This window comes from Cydia splendana, chromosome 7 (assembly GCF_910591565.1).
Source record: "Cydia splendana chromosome 7, ilCydSple1.2, whole genome shotgun sequence".
Classification (NCBI taxonomy): Eukaryota; Metazoa; Arthropoda; class Insecta; order Lepidoptera; family Tortricidae; genus Cydia; species Cydia splendana.
The window spans coordinates 4,348,659-4,376,180 of record NC_085966.1 but is presented as its reverse complement, the minus strand read 5'-3'; the positions used below and the strand labels follow the sequence as shown (position 1 = coordinate 4,376,180).

The window sequence follows — 27,522 nt, the reverse complement described above, 5'->3', positions numbered from 1 at the left end:
GCATAAGGATCTTTAAATTATACCTCTGACACTATCTACTCACTACGCAACATGGAATAAGACACGATAGGTATAAAAAATTCCCACGCCGATTATACGCCGGTCAAATTTATCGGCGGCGGCGGCGTGGAAAAATCATCGGCGGCGGCGGCGCGGCGGCGCGGCGCACATGTCTACTTGGGCGTTCCGGGGTTACCAACTAACTCGGAGTTAACCGTTTATACTTAGTATGAATTTTGCGGCTCGGGCCCTAATTTGTTAAACAATAAAGGGGCCCACTGATTATCAGTCCGCCGGACGGTATAGGCCTGTCAGTTAGAACAAAATTTTGACAGTTCCGAACAACTGACAGGCCGGATCTATATCTGAATCCCTAAAGTCTTTTCTCCTATCTTTGCATTCCCTAATATTGTTTGTCATAATGATCAGTTGTCCTAACACTAAAAATCCTAATTTTGTTTTCCCTAACCTAACTTAACCTATCCTAATGTTATTAAGCATATTTTCTTTTCTGCGAGGGTCGCAGTTCATACCCTAACCTAACCCACTTTTGTGGCAGCAAGTTCTAAAACCTAACCATTTTTCAGAACGTTACATTATGGAAAATAATCGTTATGACAATTGATCGTTAGGGCATGTGCCCATTAGGACAAACCAGTTAGGGCAAGTGCCTTTAGGACAAACGTTGTTAGGGATTCAGAATGACACCCGACAGGCCGATACCGTCCGGCGGACTGTTAATCAGTGGGCCCCTTAACGCAAAATACGAAGTCATATGTAAAAGGGAACAAACCATTTAAAACCCATCATAAAATTTTACCCTCATATTATAAGTAAATACGGTCTGTACCCTAGTGTAAATTTAATTCCATAGCGTGACGTGACGTACCGCGTTTGCGTTAAATCTCATTTTGTATGGGATTTTGAGTTTTCAAAACGTTCCGCTTGGCGCACTGTCCAAAATCCCGTACAAAATGAGACAACGCAAACGCGTACTTACGTCCATCACGCTACCGAATTAAATTTACGCTTGGGGTTCTGTGCGGTAATAAACGGTAAACTCTGGGTTAGTTGGCTAACCCTGGAACGCGCAAGTGGCCCTTATTTTAAATATTATATTTAGGTAAACAAACTTACCTCTCCATTCAAAACCTTGTCGAATATCTTTTGTTGTTTTCGGTAAGCGTCGGTTTTTATCCAACAGTAATTTCTGCCCTCGCAACCACGTGGCCAGGAATCTTCAATTTCATTACCTGTTTAACAACAATTTCGTGAAAAAATAATATAGATAGGTTAGTAAAACCATTATTAATATGTAATTTAGATCATAGTTGCTAGTATGATCACGGGCTTTTATAGCTGAGCCATTTAGGATTCAAGCTAATTTTGGTTGTTATTGCAAAAGAAGCATTCCATGGGCCGTCCCGTACTTCAAACACATTTTATCTTGTGTATCAGATTTTTTTCAGTTTTAAGCCGATAATTATTTTTCTAGACAATTTTTTACCCTCACAGATAAAGGAACTCCTATTACATTATAGTGGCAAACTGCAGAAAATCCGCGTTTGTACAGAACCACGGTTGAACAAATTCGTGGAATGGGCAAAATTGGGCATAACATGTTGATGTTAATTAATTACCTATTAAATTACAAGTGCTCAGTTTTTAAATGTTTATGTTGTTTTCAGAGCCCGTCTTAGTTCTTTGACCTGACAAAATATGGAAGTGCCAAAATAAAGGCCATTTATGCTGACACTTCCACACTTTGTAACTTTCAAGTCTGTGCAGAGTTAGTAAGTAAAGTAAATACACTTTATTGCACCACAAAAGAAAAATTCATTAATAGATTTACCATGTAAATAAAAGTAGCAACAGGCGGTCTTATCACTGTAAGCGATCTCTTCCAGACAACCTTAGGGTAGCAGGATATAAAGAACAGAAAACTTTTAAAACAGGCAGTGCACGAATAAATTACAGGAATTAGAAGATTACAATTACACTTCGATCATATACAATTAAATAAATATGTACCAATAGGTACAACCAAATAGTTTAATATGCTATATATCACATACATATATAATACATCTATAAATATACAGGGTGATTTCGGGGTCGTGGAGCAAGAGAGCCAGACATCATACAGAATCCAAAGATGAGCCTAATGATGTTGTTAATTATTGTTTATCACCAATAATGATGACTATTTTCCAGATGACAAGTAGGAAAAAAACATTTTTGCATACAATTTGGTGACCCTACTCAATGTGACGTCTTGTCGCTTTCCATACAGCGTATGTCAAAAGTCATAGGGTGACCATAATTACTTAGTATAACATTAATTTTACTTGAAAAATAAGAATAATTCAAGTAATTATCTTTCAATCAAATACTACCATATGATAATGTGGATCATTTACAGAGTCAGAAAAAGTGGTTCTGGATCACGACCCCGAAATCACCCTGTATATATAAATACATACGGTTAGTAAACCTTAAAGTAATGATAACTTACCAGAAAGGTGTGGGAGAGAGTAGGTTTCAGAAAGCTTCGTCAAGACGGCAAGCTGAAGTTAACGATACAAAATATTAATTCGATAAATATATAAACGATGGTGATAAAGTAGTCGTCACTGTCCATAAATCATATAAGACAATCGAAGTCTCCACACATAAGCGCTCCCATACAAATTTTGTATGGCATATAGGCAAAAGAATGTTAGGGATGAATGTTGATGGGCGGAGAGCGGATGATAGACCCAAAAAACGATGGATGGATTGTGTGAAAGAGGATATGAGAAAGAAAGGAGTGAGTGAGTGCTGAGGTGATGAAAGACAGAGGAGAATGGAAGAGAAAAACATCTTGTGCCGACCCACATAACGTGGGATAAGGGCAGAGAGAAGAAGATACAAATTTTGTATGGGATCGCGACCGCTTATTTCAGTTACGCCCACTCTTCTTCATGTCAAATTTGTACCAAATCTACAGCCATTTTGATAAAAATACAAATGAAAATGGTTTGGAATAAACGCTCAAATAATTAATCAAAAGGTAAAAAATAGCTATGTTAGCTAAACATTTAAAAACCAAGAAAAAGATGAAATTATAAAAAAACTTACCGCGAACAGGAATATTACTGGAGCCATTTTTGCTGTTATATTAATTAGTTCTTCAGTGCAGTTAATGAGCTACATACGGTAACTGATGCCCACCGGACGAGTTAACTAATCTTATATAGGCGCAAAGTTTTCCCTGTACAGTGCGTCACAGGATAAAGGTACTTTGATAACGCTCATGTAACACGGTTCAAGCAATTAAATATATTTACTGAAGATATACTTTTATTTAATATTAGTGCATACAAACTTAATACCTAGAAACAAAATAATACCATAAGTAAAACATAATAAAATAACTAACCTAAAAACTTAAAAACTAAATCTAAAAATAAATAAAACTAATCTAAAAATAAATAATTACAAACTATCCTGCGGAATGGTGCCGTAGATGCTGGCAGCATTTCCCCGCTGTATCGCAATACTTATTCTTTGTGCGAGGAAGCTGCCAGCTCTACGATCACCAGTGCGTCTGCTATCCTTTTGGATAAATCCTTAAACAGCGTAGACGCGTTCGGACCCCACGGGCCAAGGGTCTCGACACCGAAAGGTACGAAATCGTATTCGGGGCCGAGACCCTTATATTTGGCCTTTTATAAATATTAAATCTAATACCTTTAAACGAGCAATTCTTCTTTATTTATAGGTATATATTTTGGGGGGTCTCGGAAACGGCTCTAACGATTTCGATGAAATTTGCTATATGGGGGTTTTCGGGGGCGATAATTCGATCTATCTAGGTCGTATCTCTGGGAAAACGCGCATTATTAAGTTTTTATATGTTTTCCGAGCAAAGCTCGGTCTCCCAGATATTAATTATTACGTGATATCGCGACAACGTCATTTAAACGGAAAGTGTTTTGGGTTTTTTCAGTACAATTATTTAAATTGCATTACCGTTATATCACCGCCAATGCTTAACGTCTAACCTTTGGATTAATTATTTTAATTGACTGGCAAGAAAACCCAAAATGAGTTTTGACACACTTATCAATGTGTAAATAGGTCCTAATGTGAAGGCCAGCTGCACTTATCCCTGCCACACTTACCTACCCACAAGTATTACCTGAGCAGTACGGATATGATGGTCGTTCTTGTCTACGTGACAGCGTGATAAAACGGTGTCCGTCACTTTCTATCCCACGGTGTTAAAAAGTGATAGTTATTTTATCACGTGGATAAAGATGGATAAAGCGATCTATCTATATCTATCTATACATGTAATAAAGCTGAAGAGGGTCGAAAGTCTGTACATGGAAGATATTTGAAAAAAAGTTGGCTGGGGACACTTAGAATTGATAACAGAACACGTTCCAACAGTTTTTAGAATTTTTGTCTGTTTGTCTGTTTATCTGTTTGTCTGTTTATTTGAACGCTCATCACGTGAAAACGGCTGAACGGATTTTGATGCAAACTTTACTAATCTGTCAAGAACATCCCCGGCCAGGTTATAGGCTACAAAAATTCAACCCCTAAAAGGGGGGTTAGCCACAACACTCGATTGACTTAAGTTTGCCCCTGAATCTTATGGCGCTACTTAGGAAGGAGGGGCAAACTTTTTTCAAATATGTGCTACCACTATAGACTACCCTGGTAAACTAACAGATGGCACTGAATTTAATACGTGTTGACATGAATAAGCCACCGAGGAAGGATTTTGCCAAATTAACTCTAAGTTTAGAAGAGGGGGTATGGATGGTCAACAAATTGAATTGAATAATTATGTTGATTTAATAATACAACAAAATTAAACGACAGTTAATTAATTGCCTCTCATTGCACAGTGCCATCTTTTGGGGAACTGAGTAAACATTAAGTAATCAACAAAACTAAATATGAGTTTACATAGTTACGTAGTGGTAAAATAAACACACATATCAACACGCGTATAATTGCATAATTATTTAAAATTATTAATTTTCTCCGTCATGAATTATACCTAATCGTAATTATATCGCATCCATATCAAATCCATATTCATACGTATCGCCGGCCACGAAGGTGGGTACTTTGAAAAAAAAACATTGACCTCCGTCATTTGCAGTGCCGGATTAACCCTTTTAAGCAAAATAAGCACTTGCTTAGGGCACCACGTCTAGGGGGCACCAAAACCGTAGGCAAAAAAAGATCCTTAAATATCGAGCCCTATGCGAAGCTAGGCTGATAAAAAACTTTCCCATCCCTTCTCTGTATAAAATCCTGGATTCGCGCCTGGATGAGACTAAAAGTAAAAATGTACAACTGTCTATCAAATTGTGGTTTTTATATCGAAATATTTTCGCGCTCGCTTCGCTCGCGTTTTTAATAACTTTCTAAGGTATGATAAAGGTGACATTCGGGTGGCGACTGCAGCAGCATTACTCTGTTGCAACGTTACTGCTGCAGCACTGTCAATTTTCGTGATAAAATGATGTGACTGATTTCCATACTAAAAGTAAAAATATACAACGGTCTATCAAATTGCGTTTTGAATATCGAAAAATTTTCGCGCTCGCTTCACTCGCGTTTTCAATAACTTCCTAAGATATGATAAAGGTGACATTCGGGTGGCGACTGCAGCAGCATTATTCTGATGCACCGTTACTGCTGCAGCACTGTCAATTTTCGTGATAAAATGATGTGACTGATTTCCATACTAAAAGTGAAAATGTACAACTGTCTATCCAATTGTGGTTTTCATATCGAAATATTTTCGCGCTCGCTTCGCTCGCGTTTTCAATAACTTTCTAAGGTATGATAAAGGTGACATTCGGGTGGCGACTGCAGCAGCATTACTCTGTTGCAACGTTACTGCTGCAGCACTGTCAATTTTCGTGATAAAATGATGTGACTGATTTCCATACTAAAAGTAAAAATATACAACTGTCTATCAAATTGCGTTTTTTATATCAAAAAATATTCGCGCTCGCTTCGCTCGCGTTTTCAATAACTTCCTAAGATATGATAAAGGTGACATTCGGGTGGCGACTCCAGCAGCATTACTCTGTTGCTACGTTACTGCTGCAGCACTGTCAATTTTCGTGATAAAATGATGTGACTGATTTCCATACTAAAAGTAAAAATGTACAACTGTCTATCAAGTTGCGTTTTTATATCGAAAAATTTTCGCGCGCGCTTCGCTCGCGTTTTCTATAACATTCTAAGATATGTTAAAGGTAACATTCGGGAGGCGACTGCAGCAGCATTAGGTACTCTGTTGCAACGTTACTGCTGCGGCACTGTAAATTTTCGTGATAAAATGATGTGACTGATTTCCATTTTCAGCTGTAATGCGGCAATGAACGTCAATTTACCAAAAAAATTCAATGTAATCTTGATGACCCTACGGAGAGGGGGCACCATGGTCTAGAAATGCTTAGGGCATCAAAATATCTTAATCCGGTACTGGTCGTTTGCGGAGTCAAACGATTTGGGATTCGCATTTTATACGCATTGCAAAAAAATCGAATCATTCGCGAAAGTCTCGCAACGCATTGAGGTTACAATTACAAGGGGCACGTGGTCTTCCTCAGGAGTCTGAAGAAGACCACGGTGAGTGGCGCTCTAGCCAGGCAGGCCGCTTCGCTTTCGCTCGCGCGCGTATACCTTACTGTATCGTCCGATATACGTACACTCAGTCGTTTAAATCACGTGTAAAATTTTAATAAAGGCGAAAAAAACTATTGATTTTGGAGTGTAGTTTTATTTAGTGGTAACTGTAAAATATTTTATCTGGACTACAATCCTCTAGCATATCCATCTGTCAACTTTACTTCAAGTTCCGCCTCCAGGGGAGAGGGAGAGAAATTAGGATTAGAAATTAGCCGCTTACTGACACAGACCGAATTCCACGCGGGCGGAGCCGCGGGCACAGCTAGTCCATAATACGCCGGCAGGTGACGCCGCAACAGAAAACTGCGTCACGAAAATGTTCTTTTTTTGTATTTAAGATTTTTATTATTGTATATATATGTTAGTTTGTAAGGTAAGTATCTAATATGGGCCTTAGTTGCCTAAAAATAAATGGTTTGATTGATTGATTGATATTGACTTAACCCTTAAATGCATAGTGTTGCCAAATGTCTACAAAGCATTAGACAGCAGCTCACAGATTAAAAAAAAAGGGCTTACGTTCTTGAACGCACCTTTATACCAAACGTCAAGTAGGGTGATGATTTAAGGGTTAAATTTACGCAATATTTTTAATTTATAAAAATTACATTCGTTTTAAGACGGAAAGTCGGAAAGCTTGGAAAATCCAGAAGTTGATAATTTTTAGTATGTGATTTTGAACGGTGTTAACGGGGTTTGTAATTATTTTATATTTAATAACTTTATCATAGGTATATCACAAATAGTGTACCTTTCTAATGGTAGTAAAAAATTCATATATCTATTACTAAAAATTACATATTTACATAAATATGATTTAGCCAATTCAACTTCCAACACTGATTTCGCAGTGAAAATAGAAGTTATATTTTTTTTAATTTTTTTCCTAGAATCGGCCAACAATTATGTGATACATATATAAATTTCGAGCAAAAAGAAAAATCGTGCATTTAAGGGTTAAGTTACTACCTCATGGGAAAACTTTATACCCCATTTATACCTCGTACAGTTGGCTGTTGAGGACAAGATAGTGAACACGGAAATGAGCAGGGACAAAGTATAAACGCTATCCTGCTCATGCTTTGACGCTGCTCTTCTTTGCCGTCATAGTACCGTCTTTACCATAAGGGCACATGGGGCCCGTGCCCAGGGCCCCGAACCTCAGGGGGCTCCGAAGGACACAGTATATTTGATTACCCATAATAAATAGAAGATCATAGTAGATTTTTTTTTAGTTTAATTCTCTTTCTTTACTTTCCAAAAGGGCCCCAAATTCTTATGTGCCCAAGGGCCCCAGCATAGTTTAAGACGGCCCTCCGTCAAAGGACGGGGCAGCCTCTTGCCGATTACACACGGGGGCAGAAAGAGGCAGAATAGTAAGGCAGAGCAATTAAGAAGACAAATACAAACGGACAGCGCCGCAGACGACGTCCATATCTTTAGTTGTAGCTAGTTAAATATCTTAATTTGTCATTAATGACTATTTTTAATAATTTTCTTAGCACACAAAATACCTTAATTCTCACTCTAACAAAACATGCATCGAGAATTACACTGGCGGCCTATAGCCAAGGTGACAATCGCTTGCACTTTGCCATCCAGTCGTTTTGTGTCTCTCTATCACTCTTCTATATTAGTGTGACAGAAACAATTGCGTTTCGTTCGCTACCTACGGAGAGTTAGCGATTGGCATTGTTGACTACGGGGCCTGTTCTGCTTGACGCCGCTTTGTCCTAGCTCTGCTTCTGCGTTTGTCAGCCATAGGGCAGTAGGGAAGTAGTGGAGGAAAGCTACTGTCACGAAAATAGACGGGCTGGCTGTTAACTGTCCTGCGTCCTGCCCTGCTGTCCTAAATCTCTTCTACCTCAGCCAGCGCATCCAACCAACGTGCTCACTAGCGCTACTGCTAAATAATTGTGATTTTTTAAATTTAACGATAGATATTTATAAAAGGGGGCCGCTATGTACTGTGTTTTGTATTTAAGTATCTTTTGAATACAAACTAGTTTTCATGTTGCTGGATTCGTCGAACTATGACCTCAAAACAAAAACGGTCGTTTTAACTTTGGACGCATAGATTGACGAATGCAGCAACGTACAAACTATTATAATGTATTCAAAAGGCACTTTAATACAAAATAGCGACTCAAACTGTAGTAGAGTTAGATCAAGAAAAGTCTGCAGCGATTTTGATAGCCCACGCAATGCAAGTGTTATTTTAAACGTCAAACTTCTATGAAATTATGGCGTATAAATAACAATTGCCCTGCGTGAGCTATCAAAATTGCTGCAGACTTTTCTTGGTCTAACACTACGTAGGTACTGTTCTGTCATTTTACTGCCTCGCTCTTCTGCCCCGCCGTCCTGCTCATACTGCTGCTCATGCTTGTGATACTTGCTCTGACCCTGCCCGTCCTTTAACGGTAACCTAGCACGTTCCCTGTGTACCTAGGAACCAGAAATTGAGTCCTCACGTGCAACGTGTTCTTTGTCAAAAGGTTCATAGCCAGTATGTGCATGCAAATAAAAAAGACCTAGCTCACACGTGTAAATTGTGGCAATGCTTTAAGTTTATATGGGGTCGTGCATCATTAGTGGTGCATGCACGTATCATATGTACCTTAAAATGCTACACATATGATGCATGCACAGGGAACGTGCTAGGACAACGTTAGGAGCAAGTATCAAGAGCAACTGTTTACACGACGCCCATTAGGGGGTCCCCCACGCCAATGATCTTCGATCTGAATCCCTTAGTTTTTTAATGTTTTTTTGTAGCTTATCGTATTACTTAACAGCAGCGCTTTAAGCAATATAGTATCCCATATTTACTTCAAAGTTCATTGTCTTCGAGATATTTGGCATCAAAGTTAGGCTAAAAAACTGGTCTTTTGGCCATAACTTTTGTGTTAATTAGTTTAAAATTAAAACCCTAGTTTTTTTAAACGTCCAAGACGAACCCAAATATGTAGATTTCGTACATGTCAGATCCTTCACAGCAAACTAGATACGAAAAAACTGTTTTTACAGACAATTGCTTAAAAAAATCATAAAAAATAAGTATTCATTTCTTTCAAAATCCGATGGTCATAAATGGAGATAAAAGATTGAAGAACCGATAACCTATCTGTAGTGCAAAAAACCGGGCAAGTGCGAGTCGGACTCGCGCATGAAGGGTTCCGTACCATAATGAAAAAAAAATGAAAAAAAAATGCAAAAAAAAACGGTCACCCATCCAAGTACTGACCACGCCCGACGTTGCTTAACTTTGGTCAAAATCACGTTTGTTGTATGGGAGCCCCATTTAAATCTTTATTTTATTCTGTTTTTAGTATTTGTTGTTATAGCGGCAACAGAAATACATCATCTGTGAAAATTTCAACTGTCTATCATGGTTCGTGAGATACAGCCTGGTGACAGACGGACGGACGGATGGACGGATGGACGGACGGACGGACGGACGGACGGACAGCGAAGTCTTAGTAATAGGGTCCCGTTTTACCTTTTCGGTACGGAACCCTAAAAAAGGAGATACGATTCAAAACTTGTCAAAAATCGATGAAAACCTCGGCTACCCCTTAAAAACAGGTTAGTTGAGCGTTTTTCAAAAATCCTATTCGTCTGTCATCATAATTATGTCATCAATCACACCATTTAAAGTATTAAAGCAGTACATTATGGGTACCTTATCAGAACCACATCCTGTGACGCAACTAGGAAATATATTTACGCGCAGTTGCCATGTCGCTAATATGGGAAATACGTAGGTACAATAAGTATTTATTTATTTAAACTTTTTGCACATACCTAACATAATACAATAATGTCCAACTGGCGGACTTAATGTTAAATGGTATTTTCTGCCAGTCAACGAGAAAAGTAGGCATGACAGTAAGAGCTTTTGACACCTACGGGTCAAAGAATTTGCTTCCTGAGACATTTGTAGGTCAACTGGAAGAGATCGCTCATAAGGATAAGTTCGCCTTTGTACTACACATTATTTATGTTCTATCTGCTGTAAAATATGTTTCTCACCACACCAGCTCGGAAAGCCTTACTTTGCACTTCAAAAACTGATAGCAAATTAGCATTTTATTCACATGTGAGGCAAAGTAATCAAATGCAAATTTTGAGTTGGTTTCTTATGTTTGCTGGTGGAATTAACTTTTAAATAATGATTTTGGATAGTAAATTTTTAATAACATTCATTAATATCTGCTTCGGGTTGGTGTGGTGAAAATTTTTGTGTTTCACTCGGAGGCAAATTTTGTTTAACCCTCGTGCTTTGAAACCCTCGCAACGCTCAAGATTCCATTTTTGGAATCTTTTCGCTTGCTCGGGTATCAATATTAGCACGAGCGGTTAAACAACAACTTTGCCCCCTTATAAAAAAAATAACTATTATTTTATTTTTTAACTTTATTGCACATACAAAAAGTACAACAGGCGGACTTAATGCCGTTATAGGCATTCTCTACCAGTCAACCATAGGGCGAAACAGAAAAGAGTCCATGTGGGTGCAGAAATAAACAGAAAAAAACGTAACTTTTGAGCGAAGTAAAATATCAACATTCTAAATAAATACCTACTATATATAATTATGTTATACCTTATGACTACGAGTACACTAAATACATACATATATATATATATATATATATATATATACATACATATAAACAAGGATATATACAAATACATATAATTGCACGTGCGTTAAGGGTTACCTACCTACTAATTCCTACTGTGCCTGCCTTAGCAGGTGGTTATAAAGCAAACGTTTGAAAGTTAACTTGCTAAAGTTTTTTATACTTAATTACTTACATTTCGACCTCATAGTTTTGTCATTGTGACAAGTCAAGTGAAGTCCAGTCAAGTGATAAGGTCCCAGCGGCTGATTGTCACTGTGACAAGTACGGCTACCATGAGTTGGCATTTAACATTGCGACTTATGTATAGCGTGAACTACTAATGTCAACTCACGGTAGCTGTAAAGTCACAAAGTAGGTATAGCACAAAGTGTGAAATAAATTTCCCTGACTACCTACGTAGGTACAAAACGACTAATGGAGGCATATTTGGATATAGATAATTTATTAGCGCGTATTTTGACATCATGTGCCCTGAAAGCCCCTTTTCTAAAGTGTAAGAAAAGCCCATTTCATTGAAATCAACTGTGCCATGATTCATGACATAAAATTACATATTTATAACATAACCTCTTATAACCTTACCGAAGAGCCAAAATCAGACCAACTGAGAACTTCTTTAAAATAATGCAACTTTTATTCAATGTGTTTTCTGTTTTAATGTTCACTCATAATCAGATTTTTAGTAAGTTTTTACTAAACGAAATTTCCGTATAGGTAAAAACTATAACGCTTGCATGGTAGAAATATCTGTTCAGGTAAGGTCAGATAAAATAATAACACCATTGATCACACAATAATAATGTTTTTTTTTATTGAAAAACATAAGACAGAATTACAATAAGATTCAATTTCACAATACTATTGAATCTACAGAAGCGACAATTTAACAAAAGTTAAAAAAAACCACAGCGAGCTTTATTAGAATTTATGACAAGAAATGGAGTGCGTGAAATCACGTCCACATGTACTTAGTGCCTAAATAGAGTTTCATAGCAATTGCATGTAATAACATAAAATGCTGATCAGCCGGCGTATTATGGATGGCTTTATTTATCCAGCTTTATCCACGTGATAAAATAACTGTCACTTTTCACCGTGGGATAGTAAGTGACGGACACCGTTTTATCACGCTGTCACGTAGGCAAGAACGACCATCATATCCGTACAGGCGGCCTAGCCAAGGAGACAATCACTTGTGCTTCGCCATCGAATCGCTTTGTGTCTCTCTATCGCTCTTCCATATTAGTGTGACAGTGACGGTTGCGTTTCGTTCGCTACGGAGCGATAGCGATTGGCATGTTGTCTACGGGCCAGGGTCGCTGTGTGGAGGTTGCGACTTTACTACTGAGAAAATTGTTTTTCTGATTCTCATCACACTTTTTAACGCTGTCCCAGCTTTCTAATTCGGTCTCTAGAACCTGGGGTCCCCTCGGCAACCGGGGGGACTGGACTACTGGCCCAAAATAAATAATAGTACTAGGTACAGAAGATTCACTCTCTAACAAAACGCGTCTATTACGACACCGCCAGTGGCCTATTTTATAAAGCTACAAGTTACAATTTACAAGCGGAAGTCTCTTTCTAACCCTATGTGTTAGAACGAGACTTCCGCTTGTAAATTGTAACTTGTAGCTTTATAAAATAGGCCACAGGTGGCGCAAGCGCGAGCAGGCATACGTTCCGTAGCGGCGCGTGGCAACTACTACTGCTAGACATCAAAATTGGTGTGAACCGCATGTACTTGTACCGACGCGACAAAATCGCGGAGTGAGCCACGCCTGCTACCGGGTCTAAAGAGAGATCTTCCTTATACTGTGCGCCTAGTGTGAGGAAGGTTTGAATTGTTCTAATACATGAAATGTATGAATAATTAAGCCGTTTCACACACACAGTCTATAGGAATTTGGCCGTCAATGGCTTTAACTTTATTATTTTGTGCATCGTATACGAATAACTTGGTGTGGATGAACTTTTGCCTGCACATTGTGGTCGTGTCTTGTAGCAATAAGTCTTTGAAGCAAGGTTGGTTTCTGCAAATAAACACAAAAAACATTAGTGAAGTTCTGGATAATCTAATTTGTCTATTTATTGAGTGAATGATCAGTTGACCTAAATATTGGGCCATATTCTTACTTCCTATTATCTCATGTGGTATGGCCTATTTAGTCGGTAGTGACCTGTCCTGGGACCCCTGGGTGCATCGCGGTAAGGGCATTTATTTGTGTGATGAGCATTTCTGCCATTTTCAACCAAAAGGGTACTTAATACTTATTGTCGGTTTTCAATAAGGCGCTATTGCCATACAGGTCTAATTTGAAATCAACCTTATCAATAACCGACAATGTGGTACATTTTGGTTGAAAACGTCACATTTATTTGTGAAAATATATCATTTATATTTATCGGTTGTCTCAGTCCCTACAACACGTTTTATTGAGCTTACTGTGGTGCTTAGTGAATTTGCGTAATAACGTCCTATAATATTGATTTATTAAATAGATAATGTAAACACTTACGGGGTACGACACGTCACGTACGGTATCCGTTGCTCGAAAAACTTTGATTGCACGACGATTTGCGGAACCTGGCCTTCATTTCGGAGCTCATATGGTGTCTTTATCTGTAAATGTAAATTAAATAATCATCTCCATAATTGTAAACAGATCAGTATATAGCCAGGGTTACACTAGCGTCTTTTGAGCGACGGTGTCTAGTCAACTCTCTCTTTGGCAGCTGCTTGACGCAACGTTGGCGCAAGTGCGCAGCGACGCCATTTTCTATAGCGCTGACTAGACGCCGACGCTCAAAAAGACGCTAGTGCGGGGTGGCCCTTATGGCAAGTTCATACATTTGCCACTAAGCTCCAGTGGCAAGTAGCAAAATGTATAATCTCGCAATAAACAGTAAACTATGTGTACCTAAACACGCCCCAATACGAAACTTACCCGTCAAACTTACCTGTACTGTCCTTAATATATACAATAGCAGTTTTGAATAATTCACGGTACAATACAATACTCTTTATTGCACACCTTACATACTCGTAGGTATTTTATTTTATTATAATATGATATTGATAAATGCATAAGTACGACGTACCTCCGTAACTGTTTCACAATTGCCGCCAGTGCTCCCGGGTTCAATTTTTGGCATTTCTATCGCCAACTCTCTTTTTCTTCGATGGAGCTTTGGCTGGAAAAGGAAAAATTTAATATTACCAAAAGTCAACTGATATCTATTCTTATGGTCTCCGTTATTTTGGAAAAAAATCCAAAAATTGAATTGTCAAAAAAAATCTATTCAGGCGACCTGTAGATCCGGACATACGACAGCATTTTTGCCCAAGCTTGAAAGTTGAATTTACGCTCGCTCGTTCGATTATTTTCTTCATCTGCTTAGTAGTTTTTGTTTTTAAAGTATGTATCTTATTTTCACTACACCTTATAAAAAAAGTCCCCCGTCGCGTCTGTCTGTTAGTGTGTATGTATGTTCGCGATAAAGTCGTAAACTACTGAACGGATTTTATGCGGTTTTCACCTATCAATAAAGTGATCCTTGAGGAAGGTTTAGGTGTATAACTTGTTAAGGTTTTGAGTAACCCGTGCGTAGCCGGGACGGGTCGCTAGTTAATGATAAAATTTATGTTCTTACCAATTCTTTAATGAGAAGCCTATCGATCTCCTGCTCCGGATAGTCCGCCGGCTTTATATCACAGAGAGTCTTCCCATTGCATCCGTTTCGTGTGTCCGGATCAACTGAAAAAAATATAAGAGTCACGGCCTGATTCTAATTTTAATATACGTCATAATTAGATCTAGCTCCTATTCATATCGTACCTAGATCTAATTGTTGACGTATATTAAAATTAGAATCAGGCCGTCACACGAACCCGCCACGCCGCTAAAAACGTTTCTAAAGCAGGCCACTGACGAGCCTTCCAAAAGGATGCCGTTACAATGGATTCATCCAAATGGACGGCATCCTACTAATATTAAACATTGTACGTTTTTGACATTCACGGACCGATTTTGGAGTGATTTTGGAGTGGTTTTGGATTTGGACTGTTGGAAGGCTCGTCAGTGGCCACCTTAAAGGGTCGGCAACGCGCATGCAACACCTCTGGATTTGCAGGCATCCTACTAGGTGACTGCTTACCATCAGGTGGGCCGTATGCTTGTCTGCCACCGACATGGCCTACCATAAAAAGCCGCCATACAATCGAAGCTAATACGTTCTTATTTTAAAATGACATGCTTAAATTACATGAAACTTGGCTTGAACATTTTAATAACAAATACATATAAGGTTTACGCGGGTAATTCCGAAATTCGGATAATTCCGAAATTCAGATGAAAATCACCCAAAATTCCATCATAATAAAAGTCTCTTTTCGGAATTATCCGACAGTTTTCGACATTCGGAATTACCCGAATACACCTTACTTACTGATTATATGTACCTACTTATAACACAGACAATTAGAAGATAATCAAAGAAGGCTAATATATACCGAATATTAAATAATAATGTGTAGGTAGACACTGATTTATTATTTGTTAATCAAATTTAAGATATGTACTGTTCTATTATATTATATTATCTGCTAATTCTATAAATATAATACTTTAACTCATCATGTGTATATTTTGACGATCTTAGTATGTAGGACTATTCATCTTTATATTCGGTTGTAATAAAAACATGTAAGTAATACTTATTGAGAAATAAATGAATCTAATTTCAAATATATACTTTTATTATATTTTTTACCTTTGGACACATATTTCCCGTGGACAGCTAGTGTTGACACCTGAAACCGTAACAGAATGACTAATTAACATTTTATTTTATACGTATTATGCTTAGGAATTATATTACTAAGAGAGGTCTTCCCTACTGCGTCAATGACGCAACGACTATGACTGTAAATAATTGTTTACTTTAGTCATATTTTCTGCAATACTGTTTATTTTCAACCGGTATTTTCTAGGGCTATACCCAATTAAAAACATTCCTGGAAATTACTCATTCGTAATATAAATTCTAACGTCGACAACACGTTTTTATGGCCCCGTAGGTTCGTGTTCTTCTCTCACTCTCACTAAGCGTAAGCGTGAGCGAGATGGGTGTGCACTGTGCAATGTATTTTCAAAGACAATATTGTAGATAATTTTATGGAGAATATGTATTATATACTTCTCATTTTTTTCATGAAAATTTATAAGAACTAAAAATGGAGATATAAAAGTGGGGGGGGGGCAGGGCCGGATTAAGCATGTCGGGGCCCCTAGGCAGTGCAAGGCTCGGGGCCCCCTACAGTCAATTCTGTATACAGCATGTTCAGTTGTTCAGTACCTACAGGGAAATAAGTTTGCGTTTTTAATTTAAATCTTCAGCCGAGACGATCCGAGTCTAGTCAGAACGATGTCTTTTTCGCTCTTATTGCTTGGACATAAAGCTTTTTTCTATCAATTTTTGCCGATTCCGCGTTGCGTCAATTGTAGGAAGAGCCCTTTAGGCTTAAGGCCAATCCCCAGTGGAATACCAAAGCTGTGAGCTTGAGCGTCACTTTCCTATCTAACAATGGCAAATTTTAAGCGAGGCAACGCTTAATTTTGCGAGACTGAACAACGATTGTCCGACCATAAGACAAAACGCCGAGCCACATGATTAGAATCAACCTAGTAATAAATAATTTCCATATATTAAAATTATTAGAGTTAGACTAAGATAAGTCTGCAACGATTTTGATAGCACACGCAGTGCAAGTGTTATTTTAAACGTCAAACTGCTATGAAATTATGACGTATAAATAACACTTGCACTGCGTATCCTATCAAAATCATTGCAGACTTTTCGTGGTCTAATTGTATTCATTTACCAGTCAAGCTAACATGTAGATAAATGGTCAACCAAAAAAGTTACCAAAAACGCGAGCGAAGCGAGCGCGAAATTTTTATTAACAATATCGCAAATTGTGAAAGCCTCTTAAAAGGCCAGGCCGGGTACCGATCTTCACCTGGGCCTAAAAGTCGAAAGTGAGGCGAGCTTTCATGCCGCGAAGTCAAAGCCGTGCTTCAGGCTTCAGGATAAGTACATAGTTGAGCAAAGACACGAACCAAATTCCATTGTATTAAAAAGCGAGACTGCAGGCCCAGCTAGGCGCAGCGAGGCCAAAGCCTAAGCTGAAGTAGAGGAGATGAGGAACACAAACCAATGGTAAATTGAGGTAAAAAGTGAGGCTGAAGTGAAGATCGAGCTCAGCAATCTCCGCATTGCTTGACAAGCCCGAAGCGTCTTTTAGCGAAGTGAGCTTTCATGCGAGGCCAAGCTACTGAAATCAATATTGATATTTCTTAAAAAGCGACGCCGAAGGCTGAGCTGTAAGGAAGCAGCGCTCTGACATGAACCAATCGTCGAAAAAAGGTCACTTTTGTGACGCAGTTTTACATACATACATTTTGTATGGATCGTCACTAAACTGACACCCCAAATTCGTCTAAAAAACTGGAGACACTTTTTTTCTTTGTTTTCATCAATAGTCCTCGTGATTCTGAGTCGAAATAACCCAGAAGTTGTTGGTTGTTCAAAAAAAAGGATATGTTAACATTTTTTCAGAAAACCTTTCTAACAGGGGCCCGTTTCTCAAAAGCTTGTAACTTGTAATACAAGCGGATGTCACTTTTTGACAGCTTTTGTTAGAAAGGGACTTCCACTTGTATTACAAGTTACAAGCATTTGAGAAACGGGCCCCAGGTACGCATATACGCCCCGTAAACTGTAACGTATTGCTTCAATTTTATTCCAGTTACATTAAATTCAACAATGGATCTAAAGAAAAACAATAACAAAAGCATACTCATTATTATTAAGCAACTATTGTTACTCGTGAATTTTGACCCTATGAAACATAATTTTATTTGGTGCGAGCTGAGCCGCCGGGGCCCCCTAGCCGAGGCGGGGCCCCTAGGCAGTTGCCTACTTTGACTTAGGGTTAATCCGGCCCTGGGGGGGGGGAGGGAAACAATAATTTCGCGGCGTGTTTCTACTTCTATTTATTCTTATAAACGTAAAAGCTATATGTATGCCAAGTTTCGTGCTTTCTGGCGGATGGGACCATAGTTGAGAGTGTTGATACCAACTGCTGTATTCGAACTTCAAGATATTCACAAGAGACGACACGTACTAGATCCATTCTAGATACGTTATAGTTTAGATATCAACTAGTTCTCTTTTGCAGCGCAATTCGGGCAACCAATGTCACTTTTACGTTAGATAGAGTAAGATATCTATTAATAATGTGAATTGGATCTCTAAGTCATATCCTGTGGAAATCATTCAACAGTATATCTCCAGAATCGCGCAAATGTCAAATTTGACAGGTTAGATCTTAAACATATCGTTATCGTATCTTGGTGATGTCTAAAATGTATAGATGTCTATTTCAAAATCCGAATCGGGCCCCAAGAAGCCTCACTAATCAGAATCGCTGCCGAGTTAGTTTGGCCTGACTTTACCACACCGAAAGTCAGAAAGAGCTCGTCAGAGCCGAGTAAAGAAAACAAGGGCAGGCGTGGCTCACTCCGCGATTTCGTCGCGTCGCTACAAGTACATGCAGCCCACACCAATTTTGATGTCTAGCCATAGTAATTGCCGCTCACCGCTACGGAACGGACGCCTGCTCGCGCTTGCGCCACCTAGCGGTCATATCTATCGTAATAGACGCGTTTTGTTACAGAGTGAACCTTCCGTACCTACTACCAAAAACATATGTAACTTCGTATAAGACGAATAAAGTCTAAGGAAAAAACGTGCCTCGGAATTCAAGTAAAAGTCATTCTCGAATAGGTGGCGCACACACCTTTAGCCTATCCTCGGCTAGATGGCGTGACCAAACCGTTTCATATAAAACAATTTTAACACATAGATATCAGTGAATGAACATGGATCAAAATGATATAAAAATTATAAAATTATTTATCCATATATATACATTTTTTGATAACTTTATACGTTTTCATTTTGAGTTTTAGTCGTGTGTCGATAGATGGCAGTAAATTTACAGTGACTACAAAATTTACAATGACAGGACCCCTCTATACTATCTATTCTTTTTGCTATTACTATTATATATTCTGTGACAAGGGTAGGCCTTTTCGTAGGGAAATTGGTACTAAAACTTGAACTTACCGTGAGAAGCATGAATGCTATAGACACCATTATTGGTTTATACACGGCTATGCCACACCTTTTGCGACCACTCTTCACGGAACGCGTAGCACCAATAACTTATATAAGGATAAAGTCCTTTATATAGCTCAATATAATGTTTCCTTATTGCAGGAGCTGACACAATTGACGATGACAATGACCGGTGATGACGAAAAACGCTTTTGACGATGACGGCAAATAACTATGGGCCCGATTGGGATTTTGAAATAGACATATATATCTATTAGATATCTTTTAAACATCACCAAGATACGATAACGATATGTTTAAGATCTAACCTGTCAAATTTGACATATTTGCACGATTCTGGAGATACTCTTGAACGATTTCCTCAGGATATGACTTAGAGATCCAATTCACATCTAATAGATATCTTACGCTATCTAACGTAAAAGTGACATTCGTTGCCCGAATTGCGCTGCAAAAGATAACTAGTTGATATCTAAACTATAACGTATCTAGAATGGATCTAGTAAGTGTCGTCTCTTGTGAATATCTTGAAGTTCGAATACGGCAGTATGTCTTAACAACGTTTTGCCAACTACAGATACAGCGCATAATTGTTTTCCATCGTATTTTCTCGGAAACGATCGTATTTGTCATGCTACTCAGTACTTTTTGTCCAGAGACTGACGGCCCGATTCGAACTTTAAGATACGTCAGTTAATAGATCTAGAAACGATATGGATTAGATATGTCAGTGTCAAATGTGGCGTTTCTTCAAACAAAAACGGCACTTTTGACACTGACACATATAATCCATATCGTTTTTAGATCTATTAATTGACGTACCTTAAAGTTCGAATCGGGTAGTGACTGAAATAGCAAGACACGTTCGTTCGTACGTTTCCTTGAAAATACGATGGCAAATAATTATGCACTACATCTGTACAGAACTAGACAGAAAACATTATCAAATAATTAAGAATCACATGAACCCGTCGCCAAAACGCCGCTCCCATACAATCGAAGTTAAGCCAGGCGTGACTCACTCCGTGATTTCGTCGCTTTGCTACAGTACGGCTACCACCAGTTTTGACATTGACAGATTAACTCGCGTCTACGTAAATTACTTTCTATACATCTCGCTTGCACTAATATGCGAGTACGAGCGAGATGCATAGAAAGTAAGTTACTTAAACGTGAGTGAATATGTCAATGTTAAAACTGGTGGTAGTGCTTCTGGTAGCTAAAAGTACATCCATTCCACACCAATTTTGTTGGCTAGCCTTAAGCCGCGAGTGGCGCTGTCGGCACCTAGCGGCCATAACTCTCCTGATCGTAACAGACGCGGTTTGTTAGAGAGTGAGTCTTCTGTACCTAGTACTATTATTTATTCTGTGGTTACGCACTCATTTTAAAACGGCATGCGTACAATACATGAAACTTGGCATGAATATTAACGAAACATATATGTAGGTACATATAAAGATATAAACCAGGCATACGTCTGGTACTCTTTATCGATGCTAATAAATTATAGGTATTAGTTGGTATTAGTATACGAACGAATAAAGAGCGAGTAATTAATTTTGTAAGTACCTATGTAAAACTACTACTCGTTCTAATTTCTTTGATTTTCTTTGATCTTTCATTTTTGCAACGAAAATTAATATCAGACATGGTTATATGATACTTGAATGTTCATGTCAAATTTCATGTTATTTTAAAATATGAGCATAACTTACTACTGTTTAATTTATGTCTTCATTCTGTCGGGGGTAAAAAGGCAGTACAGTGTTTAAACTTTAATATCCCCATCAAAAAATGACAAAACCTTATGTCATAATTTATAACACGAAGATAAACGAAAACGGCGCGTGCTAAAAAACCTACTAAACGCTTTTGTAACAACTAACCACAACAATAAATTCCAACCTTTTAACATTAGTTTTAGAGTACAAATTCCTTTGCAATTTTTAAAAAGACTTTCCGCATCCATGCACTGTTTCTCTGGTAAATTGTCAACATTACTGTACAGTCGCCATCAGATATATCGGAGCGGCCGAGGCGCTCACAAATATCTGAACACGCCTCTATTGTCAAGGCGTTAGAGCGCGTGTTCAGATATTTTTGAGCACCTTGGCCGCTCCAATATATTATTATCTGATGGCGACTCTAGGAGGCATGGTGTGTTCACACATTCCTTGACAAGCAATATGTATATAATTGACATATATAAAGTGAACCGTGTTGTAATGGTTGTATTTATTGCATTTTTCTGTTATTATAGTGTTGTGTCAGCGGAGTAAGGTAAAACTCATTGCACCAGCAATGAGTTTTACCTGTGCCTCTGTAAAAATCGTTAAAAACCCCATTTTCAGAACTTTAGGGGTGCAATTTGAAAATATTTTATCTCAGTGAAACATTAGTATACATATATATATATTTCATATTTCTAGTTTCGACTTTGTCTGCGTAGAATTCGTATTTCCAAATTCAAATTGATAATATATTTATTTCAAGAAATTAGCATTCCAAGAGAAGCAGTACTACCCCACATTAGGCTCAGCCTGCAACGTGGGAATCTTAGAGAAATATCAAAATATTGCGTCTCTTATTTTAACAGAATATATTATTATTAAAGCTAATAAGGATTTTTATACACAAATGGTTTATTATAATATTACAAGCGTGACTTAAATTACATTTTAGATTTAAGCTAGTTATTAATTTCTTTTAGTAATACCACTGTACATATATCTTGTTAGTAAATAAATGACTTTACCATAAAAAAAAATACATAATATACCGGCCGGGGCGGGTCGCTAGTTTTATTATATGACTATACTAGCGACCCGCCCCGGCTTTGCACTGGTTAAAAAATTATACACCTGAACCTTCCTCAAGAATTACTCTATTGATAGGTGAAAACCGCATGAAAATCCGTTCAGTAGTTTTTGAGTTTATCGCGAACAAACATAGAAACACACGAACAGACAGACGCGGCGGAGGACTTTGTTTTATAAGGTGTAGTGATATGACTAAATATTATATAAACACGTTGTTAGTAAACCGTTCCCATTTTCTCCCATGTCACCCCTTTAGAGGATGATGTTCTGCGATAAAATAGTTAGGTATTATTTAATGTGTATTCCAAATTTCACAATTTAGTTTCGGTTGAAGTGGTTGCGTGGACGGAACTGACACGGTTGAGGATGTTGCATTGATGTAACACTAAATTTAAATATTCCGATTAATATGAGTACTTATACTAGGTAGCATTATAGATATTTAATATATTAATTACCATACTGATATTTACACATGTGCAAGTTGCGGATAGTTTTAAAAAAGTAGTAAATTTTTTTTCGAAAGTTCAGGAAAATGTAATTGAAAAAGGGACCATTCATTTTTGAAACCGATCTTTTGCAAAATTTCCACTTTGAAAAATTTCCATAATTTTGATGAAAATATCTTAGTAGGTACTTGAATGATCATCTAATCAATAAATTCATCATTATCATCATCATCATCATCAGGCTATAGTGGTCCACTGCTGGACATAGCCCTCCCCTAAAGAGCGCCATAGCTTGCAGTCTTCCGCAGATCGTCACCCCACTTGGTCGGAGGGCGTCCTACACTACGTTTGCCGAGTCGCGGTCTCCACTCAAGAACACTTTTACCCCAGCGGTTGTCGGTTCTTCGTGCGATATGGCCAGCCCACTGCCACTTCAGCTTGCTAATTCTTTGAGCTATGTCGATAACTTTGGTTCTCTGTCGGATGTATTCGTTACGAATCCTATCCTTCAGAGAAAACTATCAATAAATCCTATCTATCCTATCAATAAATTACTAATTAAAATTTAAAAAAATCTTTCTATCGAGCCTACTTTAACCGTTTAAGGTTTTGGTTGAAGCCTGCCCTTGCTAAGTCTAGTTTCTGTATGTTTTTTTTTCAATTGCATTTTCCTTTGATTAGACCGTTTAAAAATTCAATATAAAAACTACAATTTTGCGTTAAGCGCCTCTTAAGTGGGCTCGATTTACTTACAACTTACAACGCAGTATGTCGCAAGCAACTTTGTAAATAGCGACATGTAAGTTTAATCCGCATTCGGATCCGGGAGCGAATCAATGACTTTCTCGAAAATTGTGTAGTTTAATACGGTAAAAGGAATCCGTAGTAGAGTGTTCAGATAAGGTTTCCTTGACTACTAAGTATAGTGCGACATAAAATAGTAGAAATTAAATAAAATGGAACTATAAAAATTCTATAAGTACTAAAGTGTTGCATTGTTTAAGCATTGTACGTCAAAAATATGACAGTATTTTCTACAATTACTTGTCGGACTATATATGTGAGGTCTTTGAAAATTGCGCTGAGAATGATTAGTGCTAAAACACAGGAACAATAATACGCATCTGTTCTGTTCTTGTCTTTAACTATTTTGCAATTGTCGGATTTTTTTAATGACACAAAATTTCAGTGCTTGAAACAGGTCTGCAAATTTATTTCAAGCAGTTTTACTGCCCGATTCGAACTTTAAGATACGTCAATTAATAGATCTAGAAACGATATGGATTAGATATGTCAGAGTCAAATGTGACGTTTCTTTGAACTCAACTAAATGGGGTTGGCCGGTGGAAGTTTTTAGCAGATGGCGCCATCATAGCTTGCCCTGTCAATCTCTAGAATTGTGTAAAATTTTTGTTTTTTTAATACCCTGGATGCCAGCCCTTTAAGCTAAATCTCATAGAAAAAGGGGCAAGCTATGATGGCGCCATCTATGCAAACCTCTGACAGTTGCCAACCCCATTGGCACATTATATCGCCCGATGAACCGATGAAGACGCAAATGAAGAGGATATTGCACCAAGATGGCGATAAAACTGCATTACTGCACTAATGCATATCGTATGCGCAACGGTTATCAGCCTTCAGATTGCACTTCCGTTACATTTAAAACTCATAAACTTATCTAGGTATTGGTAGGCGTGGCTCACTCCGCGATTTCGTCGCTTTGCTACAGGTAGCTAAAAGTACATCCGTTCCACACCAATTTTGGTGGTAAACCATAAGCCGCGCGTGGCGCTGTCGCCACCCAGCAGCCATATCTGTCCTGATCGTAACAGACGCGTTTTGTTAGAGAGTGAGTCTTCTGTACCTAGTACTATTATTTATTCTGTGGTATTGGCTATTGTGAATATACTTGTAAAAGTGATAAGAGTAGAAACTATTCCCCGATTCTGGCCCCACCTCTCAGTGGTCACCGATCCTGACCCCAGGGCCGATCCACCGCCCCCGGTGAACCTAAAAAAAAAAAAAAAAAAAAAAAAAAAAAAAAAAAAAAAAAAAAAAACAAATAGCCCCCCATTTGAATTGATTGCGCTAGGTCTCAGCAGTGCCCGGCGCCTCCTTCAGGTACTTACGAAATACGCTAATTAAACAATACACCTTGCTCACCACGGTAACAATAGGCTTATCGACCCTTTTCTATTGTTCGATCTCGACTCGGGCGCGTTATTGTGTTACCGAGAATACTACCTGGACCCTTCACCCACCGACGTCTTCATTCATGCCTTCTTTATGTGTGTATTATACTGTAGGTGTTTGTGATAGGTATTAGCGATAGGTATTTGCAATAGGTATTAGCGATAGGTATTTGCAAAAGGTACTTATTTGCGATGCATTATCTTATTATCTTACAACCTCTTGGAGCTATTTCGATTTATAAGGAATACAGTTCTAACCTAACCTAACCTAATTAGATTTTACACAAGTAATCCGTCGGTAGCCTAAACTAACCTAAACCTTCTTTTACCAAACCTAACTTGACCAAACCTAACTAAAATCAACCTAACTTCTCATTTCAAACTAACCTGATTTCACCTAGTCTTCGTTCAAGTTATATTTTAACCTAAATACCTAAACTTACCTATCCAAACTAAAGCATCCTACATATCGTATACATACTTACCTATATTGTGCATATTGTATTGTGTTATTTTATTTAGTTTTACCTATTTCTAACTCATTATTTTTGTCTGCGATAAATGCAATTCAACCTAATGTAGCCTTTTTTTATTCTTAAACTATTCTATCTTCTTAAACTTAGTATGTAAGTATGTCTCATTATCTAATACTATATATTTACTATACATTTTTATGTTCTTTGTAACACGATAGAAAGTAAACTCGTAGCTACTTGTTTCTTTGTATTATTAAAATAATAACGAGGCGTGTGAGGCATTTCTTGTGCACTTGTTTTCATTGTTATAACAGCTTAATTGCTTTATTGATAGACGTGTATTATATTTTATGCTGACAATGGATTATTATGTGGATATAATTTGGGTTTGAGTACAGGGAGCGTCTGTTTAGATGAACTTGTTGAGACATGTTACTTTGTATGATTTTAAAAAAATAACGAGACGTGTCAACTGGTTTCAACATGATTTAGTCTAATACGTCGGCATTTCTTGTGTGTTGGTATTCATTGTTATAACAGCATAATTGCTTTATTGGTAGACATCTATTATATTTTATACTGACAATGGATTTATTGTTTCCTATTATGCTTTTGAATTTCGGTTTTAGTAAAGAGAGCGTCTGTATTAGATGAACCTGTTGAGACATGATTTGAACGATACTGTATCCTGCTCACTATCACAGTATAAAAGTCGAAGAGAAATGGCTTTGAGTAAGTATTACTGTCGTGGCAGTCCTCTGTATCAGAGCTCCTTGTATCTACTGCAGTATATAGAAATATAGTGTTAATTCAACAGTGAAGTGTTTAAGTGTTTATAGAAAGACCCAACAATGGATGTAAGTATGTCTTTTATTACCGTAACTTACTTTGTTTTGTTTTCACTTGTGTTCTTTGTGTTTTAATTATCAAGATTGTAGACAGTGTGTAAATTATTGTTTTATATTGTTTCAGTTCACTGAAAATACTTTCAAGAACTATTACTACCCGGATGATAATAAAGACGAATCAAGCGATGAAGAGGGTACGCTTGGTCTCAAAGTTAAACAAGCCATCGCAAAGAAACGTTCAGGAAACAATATCGATAGCTTCTTTGAACGACCTAAAAAGCAGTCTAAAGTTGTGAAACGGTCTTCAAATGTGAGCAAAAGTTCACCAGACGGTGTTGCAAACTTGTCATCCGGACAAGACGACGGGGCCTATGCATCACATTTGATTAAAATCGAGATATATGATATGCATAAAATCAAAAACGTCCCACCCATGGAACACTGGAAGCATGCGGACTTCAGATTGAAATATTTTGCGTTGGAAGACGATTTGGAGCTACAAAATACGCGAAATATTATTTATAACATAACAAAGCAATTAGCTTCTAAGGACAGTAGTGTGAAATATTTTATAGATAATAAGAAACAGTGATAGTTATAATTATTAATGATAGTAGTAGCTTAATGATTGTGTTAACGTATTTCTCATTTTTTACCTCTCCTTAAGTACATTTTCCATGTAACAGATTATTTTTATTGTATCACATTACAACAAGTTTTAATTTAATACTTCTCATTTGTAAAGATTGCAGTCCCCACTCTTAGAAATCTTATACCTGTAGTCAACTATTTAAATGAAAGAAAGCACTGTATGATTTCTCATTTCATAATGGACTCTTTGAGTTGTGATGTCTACGATCTTGAACTTATCAGACTCTGTGAAGAAATAGAAGAAAATGAAGATCTATGCGAGGCTGCCCGTCTTGTGAGCCAACTACATCGAGAGGCGTAAGTAAAAGTATTCCTGTTCATACATGTTTATAACTCTTAACCAGTACCTGTTTAACAAAGGATGGGTTCCTCCTAACTTGTTGTGACCAGAACTTATTGTTAGGATAAACGTGGGGTGGGAGAGTGCTGGTTATATAAGCGGGGTATCTTGAGTTCATATCATTCAGTGTTTTGGTGCCGTGCTTGTACTGTGATATCCTTTTCCTTATTATCATATAA

General features: G+C 37.7%; 1 protein-coding gene across 1 annotated transcript; it reads right to left on the bottom strand.

The window, feature by feature from the left end:
- Positions 1-13,015: 13,015 nt before the first annotated feature.
- On the bottom strand, positions 13,016-19,668 carry LOC134792453 (uncharacterized). Its single transcript, XM_063763739.1, has 6 exons — positions 19,551-19,668; positions 16,131-16,170; positions 15,012-15,115; positions 14,460-14,552; positions 13,877-13,980; positions 13,016-13,390 (listed from the first exon to the last, which is right to left on the bottom strand). Exons 1-6 carry the CDS (start codon positions 19,578-19,580, stop codon positions 13,231-13,233), a joined length of 531 nt encoding a protein of 176 aa, XP_063619809.1. The 5' UTR covers positions 19,581-19,668; the 3' UTR covers positions 13,016-13,230.
- Between the last annotated feature and the right edge of the window lie 7,854 nt (positions 19,669-27,522).

Coding starts and splice junctions, on each gene's coding strand:
- LOC134792453 (XM_063763739.1), bottom strand. CDS start 19,580: ATGGTGTCTATAGCATTCATGCTTCTCACG. Junction 14,553..15,011: donor GGCTTCTCATTAAAGAATTG/GTAAGAACATAA, acceptor TTCCTTTTCCAG/CCAAAGCTCCATCGAAGAAA. Junction 13,981..14,459: donor ATTGTGAAACAGTTACGGAG/GTACGTCGTACT, acceptor TTACATTTACAG/ATAAAGACACCATATGAGCT.